This window comes from Protopterus annectens, chromosome 5.part1 (genome assembly GCF_019279795.1).
Source record: "Protopterus annectens isolate FY-2018-M chromosome 5.part1, PAN1.0, whole genome shotgun sequence".
In the NCBI taxonomy this organism is placed as follows: domain Eukaryota; kingdom Metazoa; phylum Chordata; order Ceratodontiformes; family Protopteridae; genus Protopterus; species Protopterus annectens.
In genome coordinates, this window is record NC_056736.1 from 458,311,454 (window position 1) to 458,333,863 (window position 22,410).

General features: G+C 41.1%; 1 protein-coding gene across 3 annotated transcripts in view; it reads left to right on the forward strand.

Moving 5' to 3' along the window:
• The window catches only part of B4GALT4 (beta-1,4-galactosyltransferase 4), a 690,340-nt gene that overhangs the window by 323,317 nt on the left and 344,613 nt on the right, over positions 1–22,410 (forward strand). For all 3 annotated transcript variants that reach the window (XM_044073108.1, XM_044073107.1, XM_044073109.1), the window contains exon 4: positions 19,611–19,798. In XM_044073108.1, coding sequence (XP_043929043.1) covers positions 19,611–19,798 — 188 coding nt within the window. The remainder of the gene's footprint in view (positions 1–19,610; positions 19,799–22,410) is intronic.

The following is a 22,410-nucleotide window of genomic DNA, read 5'->3' on the forward strand; positions in this document are numbered from 1 at the left end:
GTTTGTGTGGCTGGGAAAATGAATGGCCACAACAAAAAGATTATTGTCACTAGTACAGTCAACAGGATGATTATGCAATACTTCTGTGGAAATGGTTGTTTGCATTCCTGTTTTCTCCGACTCTTCCGAGTGGTTTTATTTGTATTTTTCTGGATTCTATCATTTTTGCTTTTGATATGTAATCTTACTCTCTGCCCTAATAGGACCTTCAGCACCGATGGTTTCTTCACTGGGGTTGAGACGGATCAGTCCTATTGATCTGACCCCCCTTTGTAGCCAGACTTTGTGCTGAGGGCCCCGATGGAGAGGTAAGATTTTTGTCCAGTTCAAAGTTCTTAACTAGTTTGCAGTGCATCTGATGGATCCACGAAGCTCGCTCTGCGATTTTGACTGCAGTGGGTGTTGAAAGAAGCACCTGGTATGGACCTTCCCACCTTGGTGATGACCAGTTTTTCTTCTTTATGTTCTTCACCCACACCCAGTCCCCTGGGATCACTGCCACTTCCGATGTTTCGGTTTGTTCTTTATCTGAAACAGAATTTGACTGCAACAGATGTTTAGAATTCAACAAATTTCTCATATATTCAGCTAGTGTAAGATCAGCCTCCTGGTCTGAGGACATGAGAAGTTTCCACTGGGGTGTATAATAAGCCCTTCCAAATAGTTTTTCAAAAGGAGTCAATCCTTTTGCAGTCGGAACAGTTCTCATGCTCAATAGTGCCAGGGGCAAACAATATATCCAGTTCTTCCCTGTCTCAGCTATTAACTTTCTTAATTTATTCTTTAATATTCCATTATGTCTCTCAGCTAGCCCTACAGATTGCGGATGGTATGCACAGTGATTTTTTAAAGAAATACCAAAATGCTTACTTAACTGCTGTATGGTTTGGTTTACAAAATGTGTACCATTGTCACTGTAGATCCTTTCCGGAATGCCGAATCTAGGGATGATTTCTTTGACAAGTACTTTTGCCACCGTAGCTGCATCTGGATTTTTGGTTGGAAAGGCTTCCACCCATCTGGAAAACATATCTACAATGACAAGACAATACTTCTTATTTTCACATTTGTTCAATTCTATGAAATCCATACAGATAGTGTGAAATGGATATGGTAGTGTAGGGAAACTCCCTTTCTTGGGCTTTAACGCCCCTTGTGCATGATGTTTGTTACAAATTTGGCACATCAAACAACATTTTTTTTAGAGTAGTTTGTAAATCCATACATTATGAACACCTGGTTCACCAGCTGTACCATCCCCCCTGTTGAGACATGGCATTACCCATGGCTCAACAAAGCTGCATATCTAAACAAATTAGATGGTAGTATCGGTTTTTCTTCTTTAGAGATGTACAGCCCCTTTTCGAGAATTGATCCTCGTTTTACCCATCTTTGTTTTTCAGCTTGCGTAGTGATTGTCTGCGTTGTTTTTAACATTTCTAAGTCTAAAATTTCAGAGGGTTTTAGTTCCTCATTTAAAAGAAATACTTCTGAAGCTGCTTGTTTTGCGGCTGTATCAGCTCTTGCATTACCTTTTGAAATCCTATCTTGTTGCTTGGTGTGAGCTGTGCATTTACAAATGGCTACTTTCTGAGGTAACTAAATAGATTCTAAAAGATCTAAAATAAACTGTGCATGATTGATAGGTTTGCCAGTAGATGTTATCATTCCTCAGTTTTTCCACTGTTGTGCAAAAACATGTACAGTAGAAAAAGCGTACTGGCTGTCAGTAAAAATGTTTACACATGTACCTTTTGCTAAGGTACATGCCCGTGTCAAGGCAATCAATTCTGCTGCCTGTGCAGATAAGTTGTGTGGTGAAGGTTTTGCTTCTATAATCTCAGTGTCAGAAACTACTGCATATCCTACTAGGTTCTGTCCTGCAGGACCCCTTTTGCACGAACCATCCATGTAGTATGTCACCTCGGCATCATCCAAGGGGACATCCGTGAGATCTTTTCTAGGTAGTGTCGTTTGCTCAATTACCTGCAGGCAGCGGTGTGGTGTGCCATCTGCAGGGGTTGGGAGAAAGGTAGAAGGGTTCAAAGTCGTGCATCATTAAATTGTCATGTGAGGTTGGCTCAACAATATGGTCATACAGGAAAGATGCCTAGCAGGGGAAAGATATGCTACCTTCTCTTGCAGTAAAATAATCGCGACTGCATGAGGCACTCTCAAAGTGAGAGGGTGGAATAAAACTACTGAGGCCGAAGCCTGTATTGCCATTGCAGCTGCAACTACTGCTTGTACACAGTGGGGTAAGGGCCGTGCCACTGGGTCTAGTTGTGATGAATAGTAAGCAATGGGGCGTTGTTTGTCCCCATGCTGTTGTGTTAACACTGATGTCATATAACCTTGCTTACAATCTACAGTTTGGAAAAAACTTTTATGGTAGTTTGGTAATCCTAGAACTAATGAGGACGCTATTAACTGTTTCAGTTTGCAGAAAGCAGATTCTGCTTCTGGTGTCCATTGTAACAAATCCTGTGCTGCCATAGGCTTTTTATATATCAGGTCAGTCAGAGGTGCAGATTCCAAGGCATAGTTTGGAATCCAGCTCCGGCAAAAATTAGTTGTACCCAGGAAGGACATCATTTCCTTCTTGGTAGTGGGTTTTGGTGCTTGCAAAATTGCTACTTTTTTGTCCTCATCTAGTGTTTTACCTTTTTGGGTATTACATATCCTAGGTATTTGACTTGTTTTTTTCCAAAGCTGCAGTTTATTTTTGTTTACCTTATTTCCTTCAGCGGCTAAAAATCGTAAAAGCGCTATGGTATCTTCTCTACAATCTTGCTGGGTGGGGGCCGCTAGCAAGATGTCATCAACATAAAGTAAAATCTGACTGCCCCTTGGTGAGGTAAATCCCGCCAAGTTGCTTGCCATTTCTTGTGAGAATATTGTTGGACTTTCACAATACCCCTGTGGTAGTCGCATATATGTATACCGTTTCCCCTGAAATGTGAATGCAAACTAATACTGGCTGTCAGGGTGTATCGGTATCGAAAAGAACGCATTGCTGATATCTACCACAGAAAAATACTTCTGTTGAGATTTTAAATCATTCAACATGGTGTGTGGGTCTGGCACCATAGGTGCCGTTGTTATTAGTGCATCATTTACAGCTTGTAAGTCTTGGACCATACGCCATTCTCCATTTGCTTTTTTAACTGGAAATAAGGGTGTGTTACATGGTGAATCAGGAGATTCTACTAGTATCCCTCCTTCAAGCAAGGCTGCTATAGTAGGCTTTATCCCTGCCTCTGCATCTTTTCTTAAGGGGGATACTGTCTTTTCTGTGGTCTGAATGCTGACTTTGGTGTGATAGTTACTGGTCCCGCTGTACGAACAAGTCCTACATCTGACTTTCCTGTTGACCAGAGAGTTTCTGGTATATTCTGTAAGGCATTCTCTTCCTCCTTTAATAGGAGTGCTAATCAGCTGTCCTTGCTAGACTGCAAGTGTACAGCTGGGTTGGTCTGAGTTATCCAATTCAACTTCTGTATTTGTATTCCCTGTCCTGACAGAAACTGTCAGTTTCTCCCATCTCGTGACTTTTTCTCCTAGGTCTGCCCATTCAATATTTTTGTTCTTGGTTAAGCAAACATGTGGTAATCGATTAGTTTTATAAAGTGTAAAGAACTCCTGGGGCAATGAACAACTGGTTACACTGTTCCCTTCTATGTCCCAGTACAGATTACATAATATCAGTCTGTTTGCATGATTTTTAAACAATTCTTGCTCATATTCCTTATCAGGTCCTGGTGTGTTACAATAATACAGGGTACAGTGCAACAGGTGTTGCTTATCAATGTCAAGGGAGGGGAACTTGCTGATGGCTACATTCATTAATTCTTCGGTCACAGTCCCTGGACCAGTCGTAACAGAGTCCTGGCTATAACAATAAAACAATTCACCCTCCGATTGCACTGAAAAGGTATCGATTTGTCACTGTGCTTCCATACCCTGCATGGTTGGGACTACTGCTATACTAAATAGCTGCATGAGGCCTCTGCCCAAGAGGTTTACCGGGCATTTTGCAGAAACAACAATTTTGCTTTTCTGAGTCGATCCTGAAGCAGGATCACTTATTGCAATGTTACAGGAGAGGGGCTCCCGATACAGCTGTCCATTAGTTGCCTTTACCAGTATGTAATCAGGTGACTCTGTGTTTTCTGGCAGTTTGGAGGGATGTATCAGGGTTTGTGATGCCCCTGAGTCACACAAGAATTTGACTTCCCTCCCTTCTACCAAGAGTGTAACTTCTGGTTTCATGTCTGCTAAATAGAGCTCCAAGCTCAATAAAGCTAGGTCTAATATTTCATTTTCTTCACTGTCACTAACTTCTTGCACTTCCTCTATTTCTTCTGTCACATCCTCTACTCGCTCTATCACATTCTCATTTGTCCTTTCTTCGCTATCCCCTTCTAGTGATTCCTGACTATCATATAGTCAGTCCTCACCCTCCTTGTCTTCTGTGGTTGCCTTCTTGTTTTTCCTGCAATCCTTTGCTAAGTGTCCCTTTTTACCACTTTTGAAACATTCACCCCTTTTCTTTCACCCTTCAAAGTCCTCTGATTGTTGATCAGATTGTTTGTTTCCCTGTGCATTTTTCTTGCCCTTTTTCCCAGACTGTACTACATAAACTTCTGCTCCATCTTCTACAGAAAATACTTGAGCTTTCTTTTTCTTTTTGCTATTAAAATGCCTTTCGGCATGCCTAGCATATTCAAGTAATGACTGTAACCTGCTTGTACGATGGTCTACCATGTGTTTTGTAATAAAACTGCTTATGGGTGCAATACTGCCTTTTAAAAATGCATTCTTTAACTGCTGTTCATATGGGAAATCTTGTGTTTGATCTTCAGGAACCTGCATTCCATAGTGGTTATTAAAACATTCTAATAGTCTGGCATAATACTGGTCAATAGTTTCACCTTCTTGTTGGATGCATTGATTAATGCAAGTTCAGTCTGCCCAAGGCTTCCATTTTTCAGAGATGTGGTCTGTAAGACCTTTTACTCTGTTGTCTAATTCTGCGCTATGTGGGAGGGGTCTTTGTGCAGCGTCACTGGGATTCCAGTTGCCACTAATCATGTGCCAGTCTGGCCCCACAATTTGTCCAACTACTTTTTCTCCGTTTAAGTTATAACTCAGCTTCATTCCTTGTAAATCTTCTGAGAATTTTCTAAAATTAACTTTTGGATGGGGAATTCCCTCAGTGGCTTTCCGGATATCTTCCGGAGTCCAAGGTCTATACACTAAAATAGTTGGGTCCTGATTGTCCTGACCTGCCTGAGGATTGGGTACTTCTATGAGTGGGCATATTTCTTCTTCACTCATAGATCATGAATTTTAACCATTTGATATAATTCAGTGCCTTCATTTGAGTTACCTGCCCTTGTTCGAGACCTGGTCCCGATGGGATCTCTAATATACGGTTTTATTTTTACAATGTCTCTATTTTCAGTGACGACAGGGTATCATGGGGGTGGACTAACTTGTTCACTTGCTTCATATTCTGGTAAGGGAGGCGGAGGGGCCGATGCTATTACTAAGTTATTGTCCTCCTTATCTAAAAACATTGTTTTTGAATTGTTCTTTTGTTCCCTACGGTTTACTTCCTCAATCCACCTGTGTGCCTGAGGAATTCCTAATTTGCGTTGCTTTTTTACCCGACCTTTGGAATCGGTTTTGAGCTGTTTGACAAGTTTGATAAGTGAGGATTTTTCTCATTTTCTGTTGAATTCATATTTATTAACCCATTTTGAATAATATTTAATATCGTCGGCACGCTATGACTGCATGTATTTTGCGTCTTCTGTTAACGGTGGATTTTGGGGTCTTTTTGTGCAATTACCAATTTTGTTCTACCCTTTTGATCGTTATGTAACTTCTCTTATTTTTAACGTGGTACCACGGATTTTGTTATAGTCTCTTCAGAATGACTGCCTACTTATCTGTTTCTCCTGATCTGTGACAAGACAGTAATCTTTTCTGTCCCTGGCTTGTAAAATACAGTCCTGACAAAAACAGTGCAAATCTAGTCCCTGATCTAAAACAGAAAACAGAAAAAAGTAGATTCACCTTACCTGAGCCCATGTGATTGATCACCAATTCGTAGACCCGTCCTTCAGTCGCAGATCAGAAAGTGGCTGGCCTCTTTTGTACAACAATTCAGTCGGAGGGCTTTTCATATAAGAAGAACCAATTTGGCTTCTTCCCCATACGGTTTCAACCACCTGGCCCCGTCTGATCCGAGGTGAAGAGAGGGTTCCGGTCCAAAGGGCCAATCTGTCAAAGGAAAAAACTTCAAAGACCAATTCACGTAAGGTTCAAGTATGGCACCCTTTATTACTTGCAGCAAGGAGACCGAGCATGCAGATACAGGATTTGTCTGATTTACTAGTGAGCAGTATGCTACTTTTATACAGTTCTATGAAATGTTACTTTTCTATGGTTGACGTAGTTAGACACAGCTTTCTGTATTACTCTACAGAAAATGTTACTTAGATTTCCTGCTGACATGACTGGATTATTGTTGATTTAGAAAAACGTTTGAGAAAAACAACCTGGTCTTGGGGCTTATTTTTAGCCCACTACAATCTTTCTATTCTTCAGTTGTGCAGTTCTAATATATGTTACATTTTACCTAGATTCAAGCTTCGGTACAAGTAATGCTGACTACGGGTTATACTTTCAAGCAGCCTTTGTTTTCATTATCAATAGCTTCAGCGGCTGTGTACTTTCTCATGGCATAAGCAGAAAATCAATAACTCTTTGTTAAGTCTCATGACACTAGTAGAAACAAATTGTCTCATTATTTTCATGACATTAGCAGAAATCAAATGCTTCTTGTTAATTTCCATGGCATAAGCAGATTATAGCTGCGCATATTTTCATGACATAAGCAGGATTGGAATGTCTCTAGTAGCTGTGCATGCAGTGTGAACAGAATAAATGTATTAACCCTTTTAAACCTCAAATGCACTAAGCATGCATATTACTAATACATATTTTTTTAACAAGAAGGCATAGTAAGTGCAATGAAATCTGGATCTGGAACATTGAAGTAGACCAGACGGCTTAAGATTTCTTAGACTGTAACTAGGGGAAGGTCGTCTGAAGGTGTTGGAGGCAAGGGGAAGGACAAGAGTGTTCTTTTGAGGAACTTGTACAGTGGGGATCCAAGAAGCAGGTCGTCATGTTGTTGGACAGTAACCAGTTTGCTTTATTAAGCATGATACAGTGATGCTGATCTCTAGAGGAGAGGGCAATGAAATGGCAGACAGAGTTGCTTATAATTTGGATGGTGGAGGAGTTTTGCTTGGATGCTGCTACAACCAGTGCAAGTCCGTATTTAAGCTGGGCATGTAGAAAGCCTTTGCCTATGGCATTCCTGGTTGATCTGTGGAGAAAGGGGGGAAACATTATAGGACCAAAATAGGAGGGAATTCATTTTCTTCCATTGATCAAGGTGAAGGTAAAAGCTCAGTGCGGGATCTAGCCCCATACCAAAGTATTTGGAGGAGATGACTTGATCAATGGAGTTAAGATGGCCATGGATAAGAAGTGATTGAGAGTTTTTCTGCCATTTAGGGGAGGTACAGTATTCCTTTAGTTTTGGAACTGTTCGGCATTAGCTTTCTGTTAAGTCATTTAATAAGAGAAAGGAAGTCAGCTTGTAGGGTTTTTTTGTGTGTAACTGAGGAGGTCAAATTTGAGTGAAATAAGATCATGCCATCAGCATAAAGTGCGAGAGAGAGAGGAGACTGAGGTAAAGTTGTAGTTTATTAACGAAAATGGTAAAATGAAGGGGAGCCAGAATGGAGCCCTGAGAGACTCATTTAAGGAGAGGGGTAGCAGATAGGGTGTTCTGAAACTTAACAGAAAAGACATGATTTGGAAAGATAATTTTAAACCAGGGAGCTGTGTCTGGGCTAATTCCACTTTGTTAGGTGATCTAACAGACTGCTGTGATAAACCAGATTGAAAACTCCTGTGAAGTCAATAAAGATGATTTCAATGAGGAGACTTTGTTTATAGCTGGCCAGGAGGGTTATCAATAACTGTCCAGAGTGCTGTAGAAGTGCTCCTAACAGCCCAAAAGCCATGACAGTTTGAGGATTGTATGTTATACTGGGAGATGTAATGGGTGAGTTGATGGTCAAATCTTTGAAAAAATAGTTTACAAGTTGATGGTCAAATCTTTGAAAAATTAGTTTACAAAGTATGGGAGCAATGGAGACAGGATGAAAGTCAGTAGTGTAGGACAGGTTAGTGCTTTTTTGTGAGGGATTTAACAGTGACTTTTCTAGATAACAGGCATGATGCTTTGAGTCACACAGATAGAGATTATAAATGTAAAGAAGTGGTGGAACTATGAAGTCCTTACACAGGAATAAAAACCATGGTAGAAGATTGTCAGGACCAGCAGATGAGTCGATTTTTTATTTCTTAAAGTAGTGGTACTAAGTGCTTAGCTTTGATTGCTTTGAAATGGAATGTGAGAATATAGGGGGAGGACAGAGGTTAGAGGGAGAGGAAAGGTTATTAATGGAATCAGAGATAGGCAGTCTACTGAAGTGGAGACTGAAATCAGCTGCTGGTAAGTGAGCTGAGGAGGAGTAGGCGTTGACTGGATTCATATGGCCTGTCAGGTGGTTGACTTCTGCCCAGAATTGTTTAGGTGAGTTGAGTTGAGAAGGGATGACTGATGCGTTTCCTTAATGTGACTTTTATATCATCTGATTGCCTGTTGTGCTAGATTTCTTAGCTTAGTATAGTGTTGCCTGGAATTTTAGGATAGGTTGTTTTTCCAAGTATACTAGGCATTGTCCCTGAGACTAAAGAAGCATTTGAGTTTGAGGGTGAGCCAGTTGTTTTCTGGGGGTTTTTAGAGATGTATGATTTCAGGAAAGAGTGAGTCCTTGAGGTTAGTGAGAATTTGTGTGAGGAGAATGCTGCAGTGGTTAAGGGCTGCAGAAGAGAGAATAGGAGACCAGTCGAATGAGGCTAGAATTGTCTTTAGTTTGAGAATGTTGGATTGGGATTTGTCCCAGAATGAAATGAGAGAGAGGGATTTTGTTTATGTGCAGAGCAATATTGAAGCTAATTGGACAGTAGTCACTAAAGGAATTGGGTCAAATGTGATTTTGGGAAATAATATTAAAATTAGTATTAATAAGATCAGTAAGTAATGAAAATTGTTAAGGTTGGTCTGTTGGATTCAGTGACCAGCTGAGTTTGAAGTCATTAAGGATTTCAAAGATATTATTCTGATTAAGGCCAAGGAAGTTTGAGATAAAAGTCCCCTAGTAGGATGAAGTTTTTTTTTTTTTTTATTGAGGATGTAATTTTAAGCCTAAGGGTTTTAAATTTAGCTAAGGAGGTGTGTGTGTGTTGGGTTGGGAGGATAAACGACAGCAAGATGAATAGGAAAGTTGTTGGAGAGGGCCATGAAGTAGTAGCCATTTAGGAAGAGTATCTGAGGTAGTGTGCGCTGAGCTAAGAGTTGAACATTTAAATCAGATTTAAAAAGCAGAAGTGTTCCACTGACAGGTCTAGAACTGGGTCTTCCTTTAAGATAATAGCTGTACCTAGGGAAGAAGTGGTGGGTGGAAGGATCAGTGGGTTTGAGACAAGATTCTGTCATAGCCATGAAATCATAGTGGTGGTGAGTGAAAAAGCTGTTGGTCTGTTTTGTTCTTGATACTATGGGCATTAAGTCATGAGATGAAAGTGATAGGCTAGGGTTAGGTTCATTGTTGCCACAAAGGAACAGGAGTGTTATGGGGTGAACTTGTAGAGGAATCTGGATAGTTTAAGGGAGTGGCTTGTAAGGGATGGGTTGGTAGTATAAGCAAGTGAGAGTGGATGTGACATCTAAAGAAAAGTGTGTATGGGAGGGAATAGGGTTTCGGAGGAATGTCCATACTTTGGTATATGATGAATTGGGAAGTTGCATGGAAATTGCTGAGATAAGGAAAATATGGCTGGAAGAGCAGCAGGAGATAGGGTTGCCACCTTTTCAAATGGCCAAAGTGGGACATTTTCGGTACAAACATCAGATTTTACAGGCCGACACATACCCACTGTCAGTACAAAGGATAGAACTTAACATTTTGCCTAGATAAAAGCTTATTCTTGTAGCATTTTAGTTGCTTGTTCTGTTTCTTATAACATTTAGGTATTTTAGATACAGAATAACTGTTTTATGCAACTATTACATAAAATATAGGAAATAATTGTCCTACAATCCCAGGACATTTGCCATTTTTAATATTTTTTGTCAGGACACAACTGCCCAAAGAAGGACTGTCCCCACGCAAAGTGGGACAGGTGGTAACCCTAGCAGGAGATTGTAAATTGAGATGAAAAGAGGGGAGGGCATTTCAAGAGATGAAACCCCCTGAGGGTATTCTAGGAGGGTCACGAGTCTGTAAAGGTTAAGAGATGCAGTGAGGGGCAGAAATGTGCTTAACAGACAGTGATTATGAATGAACAGAAGGGTGGTAGCAGGCAAGGGATATTTATGCATGTTTGCTACTGTAGCAATATGCTGTGCTCCTTTAAGGTGCAGTTATGATGTAAGCAAAAATGGGAGGGGAAAGAATGGAATAAAAGTGAGTTCTGGAGAGGGGTTGGGGAATTGGGGGTGGGAAGGGAGTGAACCAGATAGGAAAACACACCAGTGTGTGAAGAAACTTGCAAATGTGCAGAAGACTCAGCACCAACAGAAGAGCAGGAAGCCTTCCAAACAAGGAAGGATACCGTATTTTGAAATTGTTGTGCAATGGATTTAACTAGCAGCAAACTGTCAAAAAGCACAAGGGGGGATGCTTTATAATGCACAAATGTGAGGGATTGCAATGAACCAAGTAAAAAGGTTAGAGACTACAAAAAAGGGGGAGGGGATTAGGCAGCCACATACAAGTTCCACCCAAAGATCTACTTGAACATATCACAGTGAGGAATACAGGGAAATTGTAAACTGACCAGACAATGTCAGGCTTTGACTGTGTTAAAAACATTTCATATGTAGCTGGTACAAATGAACTAACTAGCTAACTAACTAACCTGTCTGTAATGTAGCAAAGCAGAATCCTTTGGCAGTGTTAAACAATCAGGTGTAAAAATAGCAGCAGATTTTTGTGTGCTTTTCATTTTTAACCAAGGTTTGTGATCCGTTCTTCTGTATGGCCAGTCATTTAATAAGATGAAGACAAGAAGAGGTGGTGCTACGGTAGCATTGTCGCCTCACAGTAAGACGTTGTCTTGTTCGATTCTCAGCTAGAGAGTCTTCTGTGGAGACATGCGTGAATGGGCGTACCTTCGTTGAAGGTTGTACGTCAGGGCTGACAACACGGTACGTAAAAATCTGCTGCCAATCATTAGCGGTCCGGAGTTCCGCTGTGGCAACCCCTAACCGGGAAAAGCCGAAAGATACAACAACAACAAGACAAGAAGAGGAGGTAAGTGGAAGATATCATTCAGAACTGAGCTGAAACCTGTACAGGGAAAGATAAAGGCATAAGCAGAGTATTAGATGAAAGTCTAAAGGAGAATGGATAAAAAAATAAACCGTGACAAAGCAGAAAGGCTTTTAAATACAGCAAGTAAGAAAATAAAGAGGAACCATTTACAAAACAGCAGATAAAACATAAACATTCAGTTACTGAAAGACAGCGTAGTAAAATGCAGTTTATAAAGTATCCAAAAATCAACAGTTTGAGTAACAAAGCCAACATTATAACAAGACTCAGAACAGTCAGGAATCAAACATTTGTCTTAATATTTTTTTAGTTTAAATAGCTAATTACTAGAGTTTGGGAACCTGTATGTGGCTGCACATGATGGGGAAATACCAAACTGAAGTAAATATTGCAAAGTGCAGGCAACAAAATGAAAACAGTTCATGTAGATGAATGTCTCGAAGAAACCAGATTTGGTGTAAGGGGTGGGGTTGAAGAGGAGCAACAGAATGTTAAACTAATTACTAGGAGAGGAGAGAAAAGATGTAAGAATTAGGATTCAAGGGTTACATTTCTAAGATGGGAGAGGGAGGCTGTGAATGGGCAAAAGGTTCAGCAGCAACAGGAGAGCAGGAAGCCTTTCAAACCAGGGAAAAAAATCTTTTTTTGATATTGTTGTGCAGTGGATACAACTAGCAGAAAGCTACATCAAAAGCATGTAACTGCCAATACCAGCAGTTACAAGTGTGTGTGTGTGTGTGTGTGTGTGTGTGTGTGTGTGTGTGTGTGTGTGTGTGTGTGTGTGTGTGTGTGTGTAAGTGGCTGATAACCGCTTAGCTCAAGAGTCAGGGATGAAGGCAAAAAAATAAGTAGAGAAAGCTCACAAATTGGAGACAAATTTTAAATGTCATATACTTCGAAATTTAATAGAATAATCGATTTTGCATTGGCATACATTTTATGAAGCCTGAATCTTAGAATGTATCCTCAGTGTGTGAAGAATGTGTGGAAGAACAGACAGCAGTATGAGAGAAAAAATCAAGGGCAATTCGGCAAAGTCAAGGATAGTTGAGAACATTGTATATCTATATGAGGAGGGGGTAGTGGGAGGTGTAATGCTTAGTACTGTTATGTGTCTGACAGCCCTGTTGGTACAGTGTATGTATGTATTTCTTCAGTAAATCAGAATGAAACATCTGAGGTGTACTGGGTCAGTAAAGTGGCTCTAATTGCTGAGTACGTTTCTGTGAGTTGGTATGTGGCGGGTTGCCAATGTGCCTTTGCATTTTATGTGTGACTGTGTGCCTAGCAATTATAGCCTCTTAATTGTCTGTATGTCTGAGTTTCTCTGCATATGAGAGCCACTGTATTCCTGATTCTACATATGTGTGTGTATATGTATCTCTCTCTCTAAATAAATCAATGTGTGTGTGTCAACATTATTGGAACTCGCATTTTGTCAGTGGTGCATCTGCAAAAGGTATTTGAGAGACTTGACTTGGTAGCAAGCAATGTAATTTCCTATCTTTTTTTGTTTTCAATTTAAACTGAATTATTCAAACGTAGTAAGCTCATTTTAACAGTCCATCATCTAAGTCATAGGTCTCAAACTGCTAAGACGCTCAATGTGGAACACAGACCGTGTGTGGCAGTCCATCAAAATGTGGAACATCCTGTTTTCACACTGAGCAAAAAGTTTGCATTGGCCATGGCCTTTAAACCAAAATATTACCTTAGATACATATGAGGTTCTAATAAGTTAAGTATTAGACTAGCTGCCCTTGTGGGCCATTTTAAGCCTATTCACTTTCCCTCAGTGAGAATCAAACCCTGTACATTTTGTTGGTGAGGTAAACACCTTCACCATTATGCCACAACCTACAATGCAGTTGCCGTAATTAGTAATCAAAATTGTACAGTCTGAAATATACACAACAGTATACCATTGCATATGTAACAGCCATGTCTGTTGCATCAAATTGGCATGGGACCCTATCTGTCCTTAGAAACAGATATAACAACTTCTGAAGTTTACAGTTAACGCTTGACTATAGGTTAATAAATCACAGCTTTTCTTGTCAGCAGTTGATATAACAAACTTGACATGTTTCACTGTGCAGCAGTAAAGGTGAACAACTTAAAAGTGAAGTTACTTTCTTACAGCTGTTACTAGGTTTCATGACTATTATCCAACATTTGCCTGTGTAATTACAACATTGTTAAACTAACATAAATGTCTGTAGCTGACTAGTAGAAATTCTAGCAGATCTGATAGTTGTCCTACAACAAGTCGTTTAACATGGGAGCAAGTAACAGTGTATTTTCCTCAGTACCATATTACACTAGCATTACTACATTCTCACTTTAGAAAAATGCATTTGAATAGTGTAAACATAGTGCATGTTTTCTTTGGCGAACTGCCTTGAAACCTAGGGGCATAGTTGAATCACCATTCTCCACATTTTTTTAATTCTTCACTGGGCAAACCTTTAAGTTGTAACTCCACAGTGAGCACATGCTTCTCACCATTCCCCTCAAATTGCATTTTTGTTCTAGAGTTCTTAACAGACTCAACCTCCATTAAATCTGTCTCCTCTCCAACTCCTCCACTAGAAATTAAGAGGGGAATTTCTGAAGGCTGCCTCCGATCTCTCTGAAAATAGGCTACAGGCCCAGCTGGGACTAATCTTGTCAACAAAATGTAACTAACTAAATAAAATAAATTACATTTATTTCCTTTCCAGTCCAGATACCGAGGGGTGATTTTATTTTTAACAGTATGCCTCCCCTCTTCAAATCCCATTATGGTGTTAGGGTTTGCATGCTCCATTCAATCCTAAGGTTAGTGTTCTCTACAATATTAACAGAAATTGCCATCAGTTGTCCCAGCAGTGGATTGAAATGTGACTGTATACACCTTATTAGGCAGGACGAATTCTAAATCTAAACCAGTGATGTGCATTCAGGAACAATGACATAGTTTTTAGAAGAACATGACCCACTCAGTCCCTAAAGAATTAAATACCTAGCCAAGAAAGAGTTCACTTTTTTATTAACACCACTTAAGTCATGGTCAATAACTGATTTTTTTTTCCCCTTGTTTCTAAAAATGATTAGTTACCGAAGTCTGTTAACTCTATTTATATCGAAGCTGTGAGAAATCTACAACTGTAGTTAGAAACACTGGAGTCCAAAAGAAAATGTTCATTGCTTCAGCTTTCCAGGTGATGACCTGTGCAGGTAGACACTCAAGTTGCATGTCTTTGATTGTTTGAGCAGAGGCCTATTTATGACTAATTAATCATAGAGTAGGTTGACAGGTTTCATTGGCAACTTAATCAGTATTGGATGACACACAGGTGAGGGGTATGAACTACAACCAAGAAACAGACAACCCACTCTCAGGCGCCTGCTACCTTGCCTCAGTCTCAAAGGCTTAAAATGATGGAAGACCTTATCATGCTGATCAGGGGAAGCCAAGCTACCCCCTCTAAAATGAAAAGAGATCTGTCCCCTGTAGTTTTGTCTGAACAAGAGTCAGATGAATCTGATGCATCTGAATATGAAGACATGTAACCCCTCTCCACTTATGAGGCTTCTGATGCAGAGGATTCCATTCCTTCAGCCTCTCCCCCAGAGGATTTTTCCTTTGGGGAAACCCTGCACACTTTAAGGGAGCATTTCCAGTGGGAGAGTCAGGACTACTCTCAGTCTAAAAAGGAGACTCAGGGAATTCCTAGATCTTCCACAACACAGATCCTTGGCCATCCCCCAAGTCCTTTATGTTGTGGAGGATGTTTTCCTCGAATCCAGCTTGACTCCTCCAGCTCCCAGAAAGCCAGACAGGTACTACAGAGTCCCTGACTCACACAAATATCTTTTTACAAATCCTACAGCTGACCCCAAAGTCATTTCTCAAAGGCCAAAAGGGGTTAAAGCAACCTCTGCTAAGAATCCCACCCTCTCAGACAGGGATTCTCAAGCATTGGACAGATGGGGTAAAAAAGTATACACCTCAGCTACTCTTGCTGTCAGGGTACTAAATTGTCCGTTTCATATGCTGAAATTTCAGCAACATACCTTGGAACTCCTTAAACAGAAAATGTCTTCCTTTCCTGCTTGGGCAGAATCTAAAGATTTACAAGAGTTAATGCATTCTGCAAGTCAAGTAACTAAACACGCCTTGCACTGTGGTTTTGATGCCCTGGAAACGTCTTGCAGGGCAGCAGTCACTGGATCTGTCATTAGAAGGCATGCATGGATTAAGGAACAGCGCCTGCCAGACCATGTCAAATCTAAATTGATGGATGCCCCCTTGCACAAAGATAACTTGTTTGGCACTAAGGCAGGAGACATCTTGGAAAAGATGGAAGAAATAGCAAAATCTATGCAAACAGTTAAGGATTTCTTGCAGGTCCAGCAGGTATTGTCCCTCCAAACACTGGTCCTTTCCTGCTCCCAGTAAACTGGCCCAGCCTAGGCCCTGTGGAAGCAGACCCCCCCAGACAGCAGCCACAGGGAATGCAGAGATCTAAGCCGTGGACTACCTCCACTTCAAAACCAGGGAGTTGTAAGCCACCCCCTTATGGTAAGAACTCACAATGACTTACCTCCCCCACCCCCTCCATCTGCCCACCTTCTCTTACCACTTGGAGGAAAACTCTCCTTTCACTCAAGTACCTGGGCCGCCATTACCAAGGACCACTGGGTTCTGAACATTGTGTCTCAGGGATACAAATTTTCTTTCCACATCCTTCCAACCCCCAAAGGGTTCCCAGATTTACTTCCAAATCAGTGGGCAGAGGCTCAAAACCAAATCCTTTCCCTGCTCTCTATGAGGGCAGTAGAGCACACTCTTGCAGAACAGATGGGTCACGGTTTCTACTCCAGACTTTTTCTGGTACCCAAAAAAGAGGGCACCTGGCACCCCATCCTTGATCTAGTCATTCTAAACACCTTCCTGGTGATCCCAAAATTCAAAATGCTCACCCTCCAGCAGCTGTTACCCATGCTCTCCAAGGATGCTTGGCTAGACACCCTAGATCGTAAGAGGCCTACCTCCACATTCCTATCGGGAATCATGCAGGAAACATCTCCGCTTCAGGGCAGGATCTAAACATTTTCATTTCTCTGTGCTTCCCTTTGGCTTATTTACTGCTCCCAGAATTTTCACAAAATGTCTGGTTCCGGCCATTGCCTTCTGCAGACAAAGAAATATTCAGATTTACCCATACTTAGATGACTGCCTTATTCAGGCAAACAGCCAGGAAAAGCTGTTCAAGCACCTGGCCTTTGTAAAGACCCTTCTGACCTCTCTAGGGTACACAAGGTGCCTACTCAAAGGATAATTTTCCTGGGAGCAAGTCTGGACACAGCATCCCAGATGGCATACCTTACGCCAGAGAAACAAATTTTCCTGACAACCTACTTCTCTCATCTAGCCACCAGGCCCCAACTAACTGCAAGGAAGATCCTGCAAGCTCTGGGGTTCATGGCATCTTGCATACTTCTCATTCCATATGCTTGACTGCATATGAGGAAGCTTCAGACCTGATAACTCTTCTGCCTATAATTCCTTGCCTCGGACAAGATTTTCTTTGGTGGGCAACAGCATGATCCCTCAACAAGGGACTGCCATTCTCACCACCCCTCGCTGCTCAGACTCTCACCACAGATGCATCAGACTATGCTTGGGGTGCACATCTGGACGGCAGGTGCATACAGGGCCAATGGAGCCCACAACAAATCCCTCTGCACATCAGTCAAAAAGAGATGATGGCTGTGCAGCACGCCTTGATAGCTTTCAGGCCCTTCTCTCTTCAGGGGCTCTCCTGATCAAAACAGACAACACCACTGTGATGTGGTACATCAGCAAGCAGGGAGGGACTCACTCCTACCCTCTATGCAGGCTGGCCATGACCCTTTGGCACACAGCCTCTGCCATACAACTACACCTGTTAGCACATTTCCTACCAGGCTCTCTCAACTCTCTGGCAGACCAATTAAGCAGAACTCTTCTGGACCCACACGAGTGACAACTCAACAGAGTACCTTCATCCTAATAACTCAGGAATGGGGAACCCCGAAGGTCGACCTCTTTGCCTCCAACACCAACCATCAGCTCAGCAAATTCTGCACCAGGGATCATTACTGCATAGCTTGAAAAGTGAATGGCCTGTCCTTCCCCTGGGTCAGTCTATCTGTCTATGCCTTTCCTCCCTCTCATCCCAAGGGTACTGCTCAAAATACAAAATAAGGGAGGAAAAACCAAGGACCATTCTTATAGCTCCAGACTGGCCCCGTCAACACTGGTATCCCTTGCTGCGGAACCTGCCCCTGCTGCCTCCATGGCATCTTCCCCAGACTCCAAATCTCCTGACCCAGAGGGAAGGGGAATTCTTGCATCCCCAATTGCAGACACTCAGTTTGGCAGCTTGGCTTATTCCCTAACCCCGAACCAATCTGCCAACCTCAGTAAACAGGTTCTGGATGTTATCCTTGAGGCCAGACGCCCTAGCACCAGAAAGTCTTATGCTGATAAATGTTCTGCAACTGGATCCAGGCTGTGGGAGCCAATACGGCACAGCCCTCCCTCCCGCTCATCCTGGAATACATAGCTGACCTACTACACAGTGGCCTCTCTTTCTCCTCTAAAAAAACACATGCCTCTGCTATTTCTGCTCATTTTCACACTGTGCAGCCCCTTTTCTTAGACCCTTTGGTCAAACAATTCCTAAGAAGGGCTAGCAACTTGAGGCCACCTAGAAGGGCACCAACCCCAGTTTGGGACCTTAACTTTGTATTGGAAAAGCTCACCCTGCCCCCTTTCAAACCAGCTTCTTCTGCAGAGCTAAAATTTCTCTCCTGGAAGACAGCATTCCTTCTGGCCATCACTTCAGCCAGTAGAGTCTCTGAGCTGAAAGCACTCATTGTTGTGGAACCCTTCATCATCTTCCATGCAGACAGGATATCCCACAGAACTAACCCATCCTTTATGTCCAAGGTGGTCTCCAGCGTGGCTGTCAACCAATCCATTCATTTTCCCACCTTTTTTCCAAATCCCTGGAACAAGGGGGAAAGGATTCTTCACTCTCTAGATGTGCATAGACAACTCAGATTCTATCTAGACAGGACTAAATCCTTCAGTAAATCTGATCAATTGCTGGTTAGCTTTGCTACAGGGGCAAAAGGCAAAGCCATCTCCAAGCAAACCATTTCCAAATTGATAGCACACTGCATCCATTTCTGCTACAAATACCTTGAAAAGCCTCCCCTCATGGGGTCAGGACACCCTCCACCAGAGCAGACTCCACCTCTGCAGCTTTCCTCAGAGGAGTCCCCACCAGGGGCATCCTGGAGTCTGCCACCTAGACATCTGTTCACACTTTTGCCAGGCATTGCCACCTGCCTCTCTTCTCCAAATCTAGGGCAGGGCTTCCCTTTGCAGTCTTGCAGGTCATCCTAGCCAGCCCCTGGTTTCCTTGACTGCCTCCACCGATTTCCTCAACTTTGGGAATCAACCCAAATGTGATGACTGCAACAATGAAACATGAAGAGCATGATACAGTTGTGTGCATGTGCCATAAATGTAGATGTTCGAGTGTATTCACTGTTGCAGTCCTGGTTTCCCTCCCTCCATCCCCCTTTCTTCTCTTTCTCCTTTCATTACCATTATTCCTTATTGTTCTCCTTTCCTTACAAGGGACATATTGGTATTTATTTTCCACTACTGGGGTTCTTCCACCAGAGCTTGGCCTCCTACTTAGGGGCTCCTGACAGGTTAGGGCAAGAAAAACTGATGTAATGGTGTCGGCTGCCTTACTTTATACTACTGACGACCAGACATTAGTCCTCAAGCGGCAGCAACTGACACACAAATACTAAGTCTCTGGTATTCGGGCCGGCCGAAGGCTACGCTGGCAGGGATAACCCTGAGCAGTCCAGAGATTTGCAGCTAATGCCCAGTTTTGAAAGTGTGGCTTGGAGTAGACTGTAACATGAACATAGACCTGGACATACCAGATAATGTTTGATGGATCATTTAAAACGGTGTTACTTGACTGATATTTAGCAGTGTGGGTAATGTGTGGACATTACATGCCTGTCATTATTAATCTCTTTTCTTGTTATTTTCTACAGGCTGGTACTGGGCTGTTCAATAGAGCAAAGTTGCTGAATATTGGTTACATGGAAGCCCTGAAGGATTACAGTTGGGACTGCTTTATATTCCATGACGTAGACCTGATACCAGAGAATGACTTTAACCTTTATCTTTGTGATAATGAGCCCAAACATTTGGTTGTGGGAAGAAACTCAACAGGTTACAGGCAAGTAATCTACTATATTTTCTTTCACTATTGTTTTAGTTAATCTTTTACTTTTGTTGGCACTGGCATCTCTGGAACCATTCCAGACGAAATGGAAAAGTAAAATGTGTGTGGTTAGTAAAACATACAGGGGAGGAGTTAATTAGTAGTATTTAGATTTTGTAACTAAGAACAAAAAAAAAGAAGCCAAAACACTGGTAAACCAAACGTAGAAAACAAGAACCAGTGTAGGAAGTGCTGAACTCCAATGAATATCCAGAAAATACAAAAAGCAGGTTCCAATAGATTTATTAAACGAAGGTAAAATCCACATACAACACGTTTCCGTCCACACTGTGACTTCTTCAGATAAATCAACATAGTATAATAAGGGTCTTTTATACTAAATAATTGATACAATCATTCAATTATCAATCATTGTTGCGTTTCTAGATTTAAAGAAACAAAACAGAGAAATCCAAAATAGACATAGGAGTGCGGTTTCGAAATTGGTATATACAAATACAAAAAGTAAAATGATGTACAAGGTTTTTTTAAAAAAACCTTACTAAAAACAATATCAAGTTAAAAAATTGTATATATAAACCTTATCAATAATAAACATGTAATATATAACTTATACGATTTTCTAAGAATATATTTATATACAACATGCCTTTAACTTTAATAAAGGCATGATAGAGGTGTAATCATTGAGACCTGGTTCCCTGTAAGACTCAAGCAATATTTGCCAATAAGTTTCTTGATATTCTAAACGGGTTTCCCATGGTCCACCCCTATGATCCTTAAACACTGTTTCTAAAACTAGAAACTGAAACTTAGCAGTAGGGCAGGTATTAAGGTGTCTATAGAGAGCATTTTTAGAATTTGCTTTTTGCATCTCATATACATGTTCATAAATTCTCCTTTTGAGTGTGCGTTCAGTTTTTCCCACATAGAATGCGGGACACACTAAACAGACAGCCAAATAGACTACCCCCTGTGCATTGCAATTAGAATACCTAGTAGATCTAATATATCTGTTTCTAGCTGCCAGAAAAAATACATCACTGTGTAGGACATTTTGACACTGATTACAAGAGCCACATCTGTACGTGCCCGGCCTTTTGTTAGATTTATAACGTGACTGAAATTGTTGTTCTAACAAATTTTTCATGTTTCTGCCCCGTTTGAAAACTATACCCACATTCTTGTTTTTAAGTTTTTCCAGATCAGTGATTTCTCTAAAATTTTCCCATTCTTCCATAATAATGTTTCTAATACTTCCTGAATTAGCACTATATTCAGTAATGAAGGCCTTGTTGAAATCAGTTTGAAATTCAATAGTGTCATTAGTGCAACAAAGGCCTCTAGTGCTCAGAATGGGTTTGTATTTTCCTGTTCTACTCAGTAAAACTTCTTCTCTAATATGAGAAAGTAGTTCATATGGATAACCCCTATCTGAAAACATTTGAATGAGTTTGTCACATTCTAGAGAGTAATCTGCATCATCAGATGTCATACGGGACAATCTGACTAATTGTCCCTTGACAATGCCCCTCTTTTGATGCAATGGATGACTACTGTGGAAGTGAATATAGCTGTTGGAAAAAGTGGGCTTTCTATATATATTAGATCTAAATTTGCCCGTTTCGATGTCAAGAGAAACATCAAGATATTCCACCCTATTCTCCTGTATATGATGGGTAAAAGTAAGAAACGAAGTAGTTGTAGCTAAATATTCCATAAAGGAATCAATTTTGTAACTAGACTGTGTAGGTAGTGCCATTCTCATAAGATATGTCTGTGTATAATGCTGCAGTGGTGCATATTGGTCATATGTGAACGCTTTTTGTGTAAGGAAAATGTATTGCACCCCCTTTCCCCTGGTAAAGTAAAGTAAAGCACTGTAGTGGAACAGGATTAATATAGGAAAACTGACAGTAGTGCATTATTTGCCGCTGGATTTGATTACTACACTTTCACAAATCTGAAACTGACAGAAAGATGGCATGCACTGTGATAATTTTGCTTGTGATGAGTGCCTAGTGCTTTATTAGCTGAACACTTTTTAGTCATTGCGTCACTATGACTTCGTTGTTGGCCTGGTCAGAAATAACTTGTACTGACTAAAGATGTGCTAAGCTGTTTATTTCAGCTGAATGATTCATTAGGTTGAACCCAGGAGGATTGCCAGCTGGCAGCAAACTGTGTGAACCTCTTAGTCTACTGGTAGAAAAATTGAACTAGTACCTTTTGAACCATATTTTCCATGTAGAGTCATTCCATCGGCTTCACAGTTCTGAGTTGCCAGTAGTTTAATTCATGGTAGGTTCTCTCCACAGTCTATCAGTTTTTTGTTTCAGTGGAGTACAAATCCATTTGTCTCAGCTGTAGTCTTAACCACTTTTTTGCTAATTATGTATCGCAAGTGAGGAGGATACAGGTTTGATACTCTAAGACTAAATAACTTGCACTTTATCGGTATCTTACTGATCCAAAGAACACCGTAGATGTTTTGGATGATGGCTTTTTCTATGCACATAGTCTAGGGTGATTGTGAGGTTTCTGTATGAATTTGTGTTGTAAGAGTAATATTCAGGTAATGATCTTGTGTAATTTTATAGGGAGTT